Source organism: Patagioenas fasciata, chromosome Z (assembly GCF_037038585.1).
Source record: "Patagioenas fasciata isolate bPatFas1 chromosome Z, bPatFas1.hap1, whole genome shotgun sequence".
In the NCBI taxonomy this organism is placed as follows: domain Eukaryota; kingdom Metazoa; phylum Chordata; class Aves; order Columbiformes; family Columbidae; genus Patagioenas; species Patagioenas fasciata.
The window spans coordinates 66,727,078-66,739,281 of NC_092560.1; the positions used below are offsets into that span (position 1 = coordinate 66,727,078).

At 36.3% G+C, this 12,204-nt stretch overlaps 1 protein-coding gene across 16 annotated transcripts in view; it reads left to right on the plus strand.

The window, feature by feature from the left end:
- The window catches only part of ERBIN (erbb2 interacting protein), a 118,692-nt gene that overhangs the window by 95,056 nt on the left and 11,432 nt on the right, over positions 1–12,204 (plus strand). For 14 of the 16 annotated variants that reach the window (XM_071802642.1, XM_065860139.2, XM_065860137.2 and 11 more), the window contains 3 exons: positions 1,033–1,150; positions 2,842–3,025; positions 3,820–5,341. In XM_071802642.1, the coding sequence (XP_071658743.1) occupies positions 1,033–1,150; positions 2,842–3,025; positions 3,820–5,341 (1,824 nt within the window). The remainder of the gene's footprint in view (positions 1–1,032; positions 1,151–2,841; positions 3,026–3,819; positions 5,342–12,204) is intronic. The other 2 variants (XM_065860142.2, XM_065860146.2) reach the window with 1 other exon arrangement.

Consider the following 12,204-nt stretch of genomic DNA (forward strand, 5'->3'; position numbering starts at 1 on the left):
AGTAGGTTTGTGCTGCCTGCAGTTCGAAGAACTGGCTAGATAGTTAGTATCATGGGATGATGGTGCTCCAGTAGGTTCCACACATTAAATGTTCTGAAGCTTGCAAGAAAAAGTCATTGTTAAAAGACTGTTTTTGCAATATGCAACATGGATTTTGTGCCATTTGTAATAGGAAGCATGTTTACTATAAATTTCCACTTTAGGGAAGGTAGGGTGTTTTTCTTCAAAATATTACTACAAACAGTAGGGTTTTTAAGATAATGAGAATACAGGGCTGGCAGTAGGATACTGAATCAGTCTCATGGCTGCTCTTGCAGCAGCTTTGTCAGTTAATCTTTTTCATGAGTGCACCTAGCTCCATCTTATGGTCAGGAATTAGTGATTTCTAGTTTAAATGTATTCAGCATTGCTTCATTCCTCTGCCATTGTTCTCCAAGTTAACTAGCTTCTCTTCGTTTTGGAATTTACCCCAAACATAAATTTAAAGATATCAACCCAAACTACACTGGATTTTTTGTTGCTAGACTAAGCAACTCAAGCTCCATTCAGTCTTTTCTCACAGCATAGCTCTCCATTCCTAAGATTGTCCTAGTCATGCTACTCTATAGCTGTTTAAGTTTGAGCTATTTTCTACAAAATCAGCACCCAGCTACTCGATCTGGGTTATTTGCTGGTTCTGTGATTACTTTGTGACTTGAACTCAACTGAAGCTTCTCTCTAATGGTGGAGCAAAGGCTGCATCTGCTTGCTCCAGGTAGGTTTTGGCAGCTGGAGTTACCAGTTTGAGTGCTGTTCCCATGGAGTTCATTAGTGACAATGCAGGTCTGCATGTGCTGTTTGTTAAAGGTAATTGGGGGGCAAATATTACTAAATTCAGTGGATTTGCACTATGAATGTACTACACAGTTCTTATGCCTGTGTTATATTGCTTGTTTTTTTTTTCTCCTTTCAGTGCGGGACAGTTGAGATAGTATTTACTTAGCCTTTGGGCAGTTCTTCAAAATGCATAGCATAAAGCTGTTTTTTCTTCAGCAGGAGTCAGAAGAACTCTCCTCTGATGAAGAGATGAAAATGGCAGAAATGCGACCACCACTGATAGAAACCTCCATAAACCAACCAAAAGTGGTAGCTCTTAGCAATAACAAAAAAGGTTAGATTAAAAAGCAATTTCTCAACTCAAAATGGCTAAGTTTTTCCAATTAAATTATGTGAAAGTAGATTTAATTTGTATGTTTTAAAAGAAAAATGATCAATTCTCTAGCTGAGCAATGAAAGCAGAAAAAAATGCAATATCTTATGCTTGAGTGCTTGGTAGAGAAAGCTGTGTTGATATGCTAATTTTCTTGATTCTTGTCATCAGTTTAAAAGCAGAGGAGAGGAGATGTGTGTTTTGAGGGACTGTTAGCTTGAACACAGTCTTGATAAGCTTAAGCAAAGGATTGCAGAAAGAGTTATTTACCTTGGAAATACTTTGTATTTCTCCCTCCCCCAGAATTTGTGTGTTATTACTGCTGTAGGCAGCAATGTCACTTGCTTAAATTTCTCAGAGAAGCTGTGCTCTCTTCCTGAAGTTTAAGAATAAACTTATCTTCTGTCAGTTCTTCCTCCAGAATTACTTTACTCTTTTATTTTTCTTCATTCCTTTAACAGGAAACTTCGGAACACTGTTTTTGTTACCTTTTATATTCTCTGAGAGATAATTTTGGTCTGGGTAATTATTTCCTTAAGAGTAAGGAATGACCTAGGATTTAGAATAAACATAATTTAAAAGTTAGAGAGCAAATTTTGTTTTCTTCTTATGATATACTAGTTCAGTACTTTCTAGGACAAGACCTTTTCTAGCCATTAGATGATAAAAGGTGAGATTTAGTGAGGATGAAGCAAAACCACATGGAGGTAGCAGGAAGAGTCTGCTTAGGATCACGTACAGGTGAAAAGATTCATGTTTATCAATGTTGCCCTTGGGTTTTTGTGTCTGACTGGAGTCGTAAGTCCAGACTTATTTCTTGTCTCTGGAGATAGATATTAGTTTCACAAAATCTATGCTTTTGGCACCTGTAGCTGTGTCTTGAAGCAAAAATTTAATGTATTTGTACTCTCATATTGAAACCATAGCTGGCTTAAAGTCCCACAGAGAAATTATTTTTGTATTAATGTAGTATATAAGTATGCATACATCACTCAACAATCAATGTGCACAGCTGTAAATTACTCTGAAAACGTTGTCCTAAGTGATCAGTAAAGCATGGGCATCCACTGGATTCCAGCGCTGTGGAAGAGCATTTTTATTTCCTGGGTTTTTTTTACATTTGTGAAATTATGTATAGCTTATCAAGTGATCTAAGTCTTTCCAGACTCCTTGGTCTAATAAATGGATATTTAACAATGTCATAAAGTTCAAAATCAGAAATGGTGTACACTTTTCAAAATTCTGCACGTAAAACAGTGGACTTAATTTTCATAGGGGCTAATAGATTCATGTAACTCAAAACTTTGAAATAATTGCAAAAATATAAATATGATTTGGTAGATATTTTGGGGAAATGCTATATAATGTAGCACTAGGTTATGCTAAAGAAACTTGGAATAAATCTACAAGTTAAATTTCATTAACAGGGGAGGGCTATTTACATTAACCCTAATATTTAAAAACCAGGAACTATTGCAATCTTTTGTAAGTTTAAATGAAGTTTGCAAAGGTGTCACCTTACATTTTAGTTTCTAGTAGTAAAAATTACTGAAGAAAAAGAGACAATTTCTAAATACCATAAGATAAACACATTAAATGGCTGTTAAACAGATGTTTGTGTCTGTAACTAAACAGGCTAATTTTTATTTCAGATGATTCAAAAGATGCTGATTCCTTATCAGATGAGGCTACCCACAATGTCAATCAAAATAACAGCAACTGTTCTTCTCCTTCTCGAATGTCAGATTCTGTTTCCTTAAATACTGATAGTAGCCAAGATATTTCTCTCTGTTCTCCAGACAAAGAAACACATGCTGCTGTTTTATCCAAGATCAGGTTTGTAAGATACTGTATACCACTGCGCAAATATAATAGAAAAATGTTATTTAATCTTTCATATTATGTGTCCATTAATTTAATTAATTATTTATATTACAGTAAATCATTTAAATTTTAATGTTTTAAAATAAGGCTAGGTGTTGAAATAGTTATCTTAAAAAACCATGATAAAATTCAGAGGCTTATTTTAGTATATGATACATGGTTTCCATTTGTTTTAATAGTAGGGTATAAAGTTTCATCCTTATAATTTGTTATCCCTGCAGAATACTTCAAGACACCATTTTAAAAGCTCTAAGTTTTTTATTTGGATAATTCTGAAGATTGCTTTGATTACTGATATATCTATAAAAGGCTTTTAGAATGTGCTTACACATTACTACTCTTCTTGAGGTTTTGTTAGAAAGCACGATTTAAAAAAAAAATTACCAATAGAAATAAGACAGTTGTCTAGAACTGTCATGGAACTTGCAAATATTTGATAAAAAAACCAGTTATTGTCACTTTGTACTTTTAGACGCCTTTAACCTGTCATTAAAAATTCCTGTTGAATTTAAACATACTTCTCAAATCAGATGACACAAATGTTGCCAAAATCAGCCTGCTCTATAATATGTTTCTGTAATGGTAAGAAAGCAAATCATAGATCTGGTTGTATATTGGTCTTTGTCCTGATTTCTGTGCACAATGTAACTGTGTTGCATACTAATGATTATTTCTCCTAAAACAGTTCTTAAAAGAATATGTTGGTTCCTTTGAGGATTTTTCTTAAGCACCATCTTGTTTTCCAGGCAAGAAGATGAAAATTTGAATAATCTTTTGCAAAATGGAGGTGAATTGAGCATTACAGTAGAAGAAAAAACAAATGTGCAAGAAAAGGTTACAAATTTGTCTGAATATGAATTAAGCATTGAAGAAAGATTAGGCCTGATAGGAAAAGGTGTTGACCTAAGCACTCCTACAGAGGAGTCTCACAAATTAGACCAAATAAACATGAATATCAATAAGCTCGTTAGTGAAGAGGCAGTGCCAGTTTCCGTGGAAAGGTTACAAACACAGGAAATAGTTTCAGTAAAAGGTTTATTGAATAACAACAGAAAAGAAGAAAGTGAGCACTTGGAAAATGAAAATAAATATCCTGTAAATAAAGTAAATGGACATCCTGAGGAAACAGTACAGTCTCCAAGTAAAGACAAACTTACAAGAAGCACTACAGTTGATGGTGATTCTGCTGAGCTGTCTGTTTCGAGGAGCACTGAAGATTTGTCCCCACAGAGAAGTGGTCCTGTGATGAAATCTCATAGCATCACCAGTATGGACACTGGTGGTCTGAAAATCTACGATATCGTCAATGAGAATGGACCTCAACAGCCAAACACAGTGGTAAAATCAGCATCCGATACTGCAGATGGAAAAAACATAGTCCGAAGTAAATCTGCCACTCTTCTGTATGACCAGCCTTTGCAGGTTTTTCCTGGGTCATCGTCATCATCTGATTTAGTATCTTCTACAAAAACGGTGTTCAAGTTTGACTCAAATCACAACCCCGAAGGTGCTAATGTAGTGAGAGGATCAGTGACAGGTGGTGCACAGATGTTCACCGCTCCTCAGTATAATATTCAGTACAGCAGCAGTGCAGCAGCAAAAGACACCTTGTGGTCCCAGAAACAGAACAACCCAGTAGAACAAGGCAGCTTACCTCCTTCACGTCTGCTTAGGTCTGACAGCACAGAAACCCCCACCTATGTAAAGCATTCTGCCAATATGAATTTCTCCAATCATAACAATGTCCGAGCCAGCGCTGTATATAACACTCATCAACGGATGGCTGGGAGACATGTAGATATGTGGGCTATTCCACCAAATGACAGATTGCTCCCAGGAGCAACCAGACACACTCTTCAAAGGCAGAGCAGTGTGTCTTCTACAGCTTCTATAAATATTGGGGATACTGGACCTTCAAGGCGCACTCAGGTTCCTGAAGGTGACTATTTAACATACAGAGATTTGCATTCAATGGGAAGAGCTCTACCACTGATGTCTGGGCAACAGAGACCTCTTTCTGCCAGAACATACAGCATTGATGGTCCAAATGTACCACGACCACAGAGTGCTCGGCCATCAGTGAATGAAATACCAGAAAGAACTATGTCAGTTAGTGACTTCAATTACTCACGGACTAGCCCTTCAAAGAGATCGAACCCAAGGGTTAACTCTGAGCACTCATTATTAGACCCTTCAGGAAAAAGCAAAGTCCCTCATGACTGGAGGGAACAGGTGCTGCGACATATTGAGGCTAAAAAGCTAGAAAAGGTAAAATGATTTTTAAAACTTTTCTACCTTTCTGTTACTTGGATGTGGAGTAAGTTAAAAACTCTGTGTTTTGAACTGCTTTTAATTAGCAGGGAAAATGTACTTTTGATATTGCCTTATAAAGGATAAATGTGTTTGTGATGCATATCTGAGAAACAGTCAGAGAAACAGACTGTAAATGGAACTTTTTCCCCAAAGAAAAAAATGTCGCTGTTATTTTTATCTCAAACTTGCTGGCTTAGTCCAGCTACTTTGGAATACATTAAATAACATCACATAAACCTGCTGGACCACAAGGCCAGCTCTTTTAGACCAGGTAATTTTTATTGAAGCATTGTTTTTGTATTATACAAAAATACTCCCTTAAACCTTGGATCTTTCTGTTCTGCATTTTTCCCCGCTATTTCTTCTTTTTAAGCACAAGGATAGCAGTATAAGTTGGGGAATGACCTGTTGGAGAGCAGTGTATAGGAAAGTGGGGGTCCTGCTGGACAGCAGGATGACCGTGAGCCAGCACTGTGCCCTTGTGGCCAGGAAGGCCAATGGCATCCTGGGCTGTATTAGAAGGGGGGTGGTTAGTAGATCGAGAGAGGTCCTCCTTCTCCTCTCCTCTGCCCTGGTGAGACCGCATCTGGAATATTGTGTCCAGTTCTGGGCCCTTCAGTTCCAGAAGGACAGGGAACTGCTGGAGAGAGTCCGGTGTAGGGCAATGAAGATGATGGAGTGGAGCATCTCCCTTATGAGGAAAGACTGAGGGAGCTGGGTCTCTTTAGTTTGGAGGAGACTGAGGGGTGACCTCATTAATGTTTGGAAATATGTAAAAGGGTGAGTGTCATGAGGCTCTTCTCAGTGACAACCAATGATAGGACAAGGGGCAATGGGTTCAAGCTGGAACGCAGTAGGTTCCGCTTAAATATGAGAAGAAACTACTCAGTGAGGGTGACAGACACTGGAACAGGCTGCCCAGGGGGTTGTGGAGTCTCCTTCTCTGGAGACATTCAAACCCGCCTGGACACATTCCTGTGTAACCTCATCTGGGTGTTCCTGCTCCGGCAGGGGGATTGGACTAGATCTTTCAAGGTCCCTTCCAATCCCTGGCATTCTGTGATTCTATGAAGTGTAGGTCTTACAGCTTCAGTTCCTGAAGAATTCAAAAGCCGTAATTAACATGTACTTACCTCCAAGCCAGTTGTCTTTTGAAGCTCGGTATCTGACAGATTGTTGAATGAATATTTATTGGTGTGAGATGAGAACACTTAAAAATCTTGTTCATTTCAGGAAATCACAGGAGATTTTCATATAACGAGAGATGATGAGCAGAATTCTTTATGTATTGTAAATGCTATCAAGCATTTGAGCTGAGATGTAGAGCTGAACAATTGCATATCTTCAAAGAATTTGAGTGGAGGCTGGAAGAGTGTAATCTGTGCTGTCCAACTAAACCAGTTTAAAATATCATCACTAAATAATGGGCAGAATGTCATTAGCCTGATCCTGTTTCTTTGGAGGGGAAGTGAGTAGGGCAGCCAAAATACATTTTGCTTATGCCACCTAGATGAATTTTATTTTTAAATTTATTTTGAAATAACGTAGTTTGGTTTGTAATTATTATGCTAAATACTTCAATATGCATGATAGCTAAAGAAATTTAATGGGATATGGTTGGAAAAATTATTTTAGCTATAATATTTCTTCAGAAATCCAAGGATTCAGAGGGGGATGGGTTTGCTTTTGTTTAAGTTGCATAACTTCTGGTGATGGAAAGGGATAGGGTTTGTTTACCTTTTAAAGAAGCCTGCACAACAGCTGCACCTGTTGTTCTGATCCAGTTTGAGTCAAGTACAACATAAAATATTTTAAGGCTTTCACAGTACTGTGCTGTAGCGTGAGGACGCTTTGTCCCACAAGGCAGTCACAAACCTCACCATGTTCCAGCCCTAATAAAAGCTGCATTCACTGATCTACTGTTCTCATGGATGCATATATCAAATCTTATGTGAAGTGACGGAGTAGCAAAAATCGCAGCAATCCCTGAATGCAGAGGGAAGCAAAACTTCAATGCACTGCTAATGCAGTTTGTTTATAGCTCGTTCTTGTGTCCTCCACATTTGACAGGTTAGGAACAGTGTTTAATACACTGGTTCACATACTGTAGCAGTATAGTTACCTTTACTGCAATGAAATTGATTGCCTGACTTGAATCCCTTCATATCTCTCCATACTTTCCATCGTACTCAATATGTAAACCTTAATTTTTGTTTCCTACAAGAATAATACGGAATAGCTGCTATTGAGATCTTAGATGTGCATCTAATTTAACAGGTCTTAGAAGTCAGTTTTCTATGTGCATGTTCCTTTTGTTCTGGCCTCAAAGTATTTTAAAGTAGCTTTTACTTAGAAATCTGAGACTTATTTATGAGTTTAAAAGTGAGTGTGTATGTAATTGTGTACTTTATATTCTCTGGGATATGACTGACTTAAAAAGAAAAATCTGAACTTTGAAAAACAAAGACGTCATCCTATGTGGCAGCTGGCAAATATGATAATGTGGAAATTCTAGCAATTTACTGGATATTTCTTTGTTCTTTTAAATGGTTTTGGTATTTTTGTTTGTAATTAAAAATTAGCTGGGCACAGGAAGCTTAATCTATAAACCAGACTTCTGAAATGTTTTGAAGTCTGAAAAAAAAAAATTCAGTCATTACAGAACTCATTTAAGGAACAAGTTCAATTACAGAGCTCATTTAAGGGAACATTTATTGGAAATTGCTTTGACAAAGCTTCCGTGGTGTTTCATTTTAAAGCATAAGACATGATACTGGCAAAAACAGGTATATAAAATTAAGCCTTATGATGAATATTTGCTTTATACCTTTGTGCCTGTGGTTATACAGAACAGTACAGGTTAATAGTATTACTTTTGCTGTAACTCTTCTTAGTCTGTTATTGAATTTAATCATGTTTATTTTTTCTATCCTGTGCTTATTAGGAAAGAGGATTTAGTGTTGCGGGGAGGGTGGGGAGGGGGTAGTTTTGTGTGGGTTTTTTTGTTGTTGTTGTTTTTGGGGTTTTTTTTGTTTTGTTTTTTGTTTTGTTTTGTTTTTGGTTTTTTTTGTTAAGCTTCTGAAGTATTTGTTAATTTTGCTTCTATAAACTTTAGTAAGTGGGACCCAGGGGAAGGGAGACTAAATAAACAGTGTCTGCTTGTCGGACAAAGTGGAGCAGCCAGTTTTTGTTTTATTTTTTACCCCTTTTAACCTGATACAGGTACAAAAAACAAACAAACAAACAAACAAAAAAACCTTCAAGAGTTGAATTTGCATGAGGAGAGATACAGGATAGTTTCAAGTTTACAAAAAAAGATTAACAATGGATTCCAGCCAAATAGCCAGCATTTGTCATCCCTTTGACAAGCTGCAAGGGGGCATACATCAATCAACTAAAATTATCCATCTGGTTGAAGGACGGTGAAAACAGTTCATGAGACCATTTGTACTTAGAGTTTGCATATACTCAGGAGAAACTACTTGCTTACCTGATGCAAAGCAAATTTTATTGTGGGAATAGAGAAAAGAGCTTATTTAAATGTCAAGCTGCTCTCTAGTGGTTATACATGTAAGCTGTTGGAAAGCAGGCAGTCAATACTGCTGCACCCCCAACCTCATAAATTTAGTGCAGTGGTGAGTTGTTTTAAGAACAGTAATATTTTTCAGCATATTTTCCTTCTTGAGTGTGACTTGCCCATTTTACTACCTGATATGTCACAGTAGTCTTCTATAGTAGTCTTGTTGGAATTTTTCATTTAGGAATTTTAACTAAAATGATGCCTGTGTAAAGACACTAGAGTCACACACATTTTATTGTGTGGTAGAGGAATTTCTCATCCATAAATTGCAGTAATAAATATCTGTAACCGTTTTCTGAAAGTATCTATTATATTTCTGTAGGCAGAAACATTACTGGGCCTAACTGTCCTTTCCTTACGTATGTATGTTTCCTTTTTTTGTTGTGGACCTCTTCGGAGTTCATCAGGTGTGTGTTTGCTTCCAATTCTAATTTCATCTGGAATTAAGATCTCTATTTTTTATATACTTTCTCTGCTATTTATGTAGAATGGCAGCACTTTCTGAGAAGAGGTCATAAAATTTGCTTTCTACTTTCCAATTCAGAAATCAGAATAGGTGGTTTTATTCTCAAGGCTGCCAGTGTTCAGTGCCTTACTAAAAGTAAAAAGTCCAAGTGTTTCACTATTGATATAGAACTGCAGTTTTAATCAAAGCTTGAAATTTTTTCTTACGTTGATTTTTTTTTTTTTTTTTTAATGCTACATGCCTAGCATGCAAAAACATTTTAATTGATATGGTCTCAGATTTTCTCCAAGTTAAGCTTCTTTCAATATGTCAAGGAAAATAACTTCATTTGGTCTTTGCTTAAGTGTTTATAAGATCATAACCTGAAGAATATTTTGACACTGATAAATTACAGGAATGCTATCCATTCAATAGTTGTTAGTTTTAAATTTTGATTTGATTTTTTTTCTGCATTTTGAATGGACTACTGAACCATCAATGTGTTACAATGATATTTTGTGGCGTTCAGAAATCAATGCATCACACTTCAAAAGGAATAAAATTTTTGTACATTTGTAACGTAAATAATGAAAGCTTTGACCCCACAAACATCTTACAACAGAAGAATTTAAATTATTTTAATTTTCCATATGCAACTCTTCAATAGGTATGCTGTCACTGAAGATGCTTCTTTTGTAGGATCAGAGATTGAAATTCATACATTTTTTTTCCCTCTCTCAGAACTGAAGAAAAGTTTCATAATGTTTAAATTCTTCCTTGGGATAAACTGATATCTTGCTAGAATTCTATCAGATTTCAAACAAAGCTGATTTTTTTGCTTGTGCGCATTTATTCCAAAAGGCTTATAGCATTAAATTTAGGCATTTCAAGTGTTCCAAAATACCTTGATCAAACTTTTTCTAAAGAATCTTAGATATTCAAGGTGGGAATGAAAAGTGAAGGGATTTCTAGACATGTAATATAGCCCCAAGGGATAAATTATGTCCACCTTTAGCTGGCAATTGATTCTAAGTTCTGTTAAGTAAACAAATAACTGCTAAGCCTAAGTATTGACCTTTTAAAGTTAACAGTTAAAGCTATTCCAAGATAAATAGAATGTAGAGTCTCGTTCCCTGCAGATACTTGAATTTTAGTAGTGTCTGTTCTGTGCCAGAATTTCATGGCTTGTCCTGACAGACTCCAGAGAGTTAAAATTGCAACAGTGTTACCTAACAGAAATTCTGCTAGGTAAATTCCACTATTTATTGTCTTGCACCCAAGTAAATGTGTAAATGCACTTCAATTCCAAAAATATCTTCTTTTGAAATCTGAAACTGTTAATTATCTTGTAAGCTGCAAAACGGAGAATATGTTCTGACTCTAAGCATTCAAAAAGAATTTAAGTAGACCCCAAAACTATGCCGATTGCCTACATCTAAACTGATTCCATTAGAGGCTGATTTTGATTACAAACAATGATTTGTATGCGGAATAGTTTTTTTTACTTTGTACCTAGCCATTTTTTTTCTTGATGTAGTGTAGCTTTTAATGTGTTCTTCATGGTTTAATGACTCGTTTCTAGTAAACTTAATTTCTACAGAGTATACCAGAACATGGCACGTATATTGGTTGGTGTATATTAATTTAGAGTAAGTGAAATGAGATTTCTCAAGCCTCCAATATTTGAATTATCATTTTGCAGGCTATTATGCCCTAAGACTCTAGCAAATCAGGTGGAGAATAGAGTTGGTACTTGGAACTAGCATTCATATTGAATCTAAGGTTTAGGCCGTGCATTTATTCCTTATTTAATTTTTAATAGATTGAAATAAAAATCAGGGGGTTTAAAGACATCTGCATATTCATCCTTACAAAAGTGTTTCCTCTGGTGCAGCAGTATTCAGGAACCTTGCTCAGAAATGTACAGTCTTCACGGTGCTCATATTGAGAAGCAAAATAAGAAGAATACTGTTCACACTACAAATGCCTCAGTTTCTCTATTCCCAGCTAAAAATAGGTTGATCAAAAATACTTCCTAGATTTGTCACTAAGATCTTCTTGTGTTAAACAAAAACTTTTTTACAAATCCTTGTAATTTTAAATAGTATTTGTTCTGTACAGTTTGTTCATGTGAGTTCCTTTTAATTCAGTGTTGAGGCGCTGCGCCCAGTGTAGAGAAGGACAGAAGTGGTGTTTGCAGTACTTGTTGTGTTTTCCCTGTGTCAATTGCACAGTCATTTTTTATACTTCAAAATAAGTCTCTACCAAGAAAGGAAATTTTATAAATCCTTGAATAAAACTATTCTCAGGCTATTTACTCACCTTGAAGCTCACTAAACTGAGTTACCTGACATCTTAATTCCTGGTCACAAGCTTGAGCCTCTACAAATTTTGAGAAGGTTCTACATTCTATTATAGATCTATCATAGATTGTAAATACAAATCTGGATTTGGGTTGTCACCATTTGTTGGCCATCTGTTTGGATCCGTTTAAGAGAAGAGTGAATCTGGTGGATCTAGGGATCTTTACAGTGCTAGGGACACTTTCAGAAGATAACTTCCTAGTCTCACCATGAATTCCTTCTGTTTTTATCTGTCTTTTTGCCACTCATAGAAGAAGGAGAGAAGAGCTTCCTGTAAGGAGACTTCAGGATGTTGACCGTACAAGTGGGGAAAGGCAGCCACCTGGCTGATTATAGAGGCTATTTTTGAAAAGAGTTGTAAGATGCTTTGAGGTACTAAGGACCTAAGGAAAGCTGCCTTTGTCAGTTTCATCTGGGTTTTTGGCCTGAA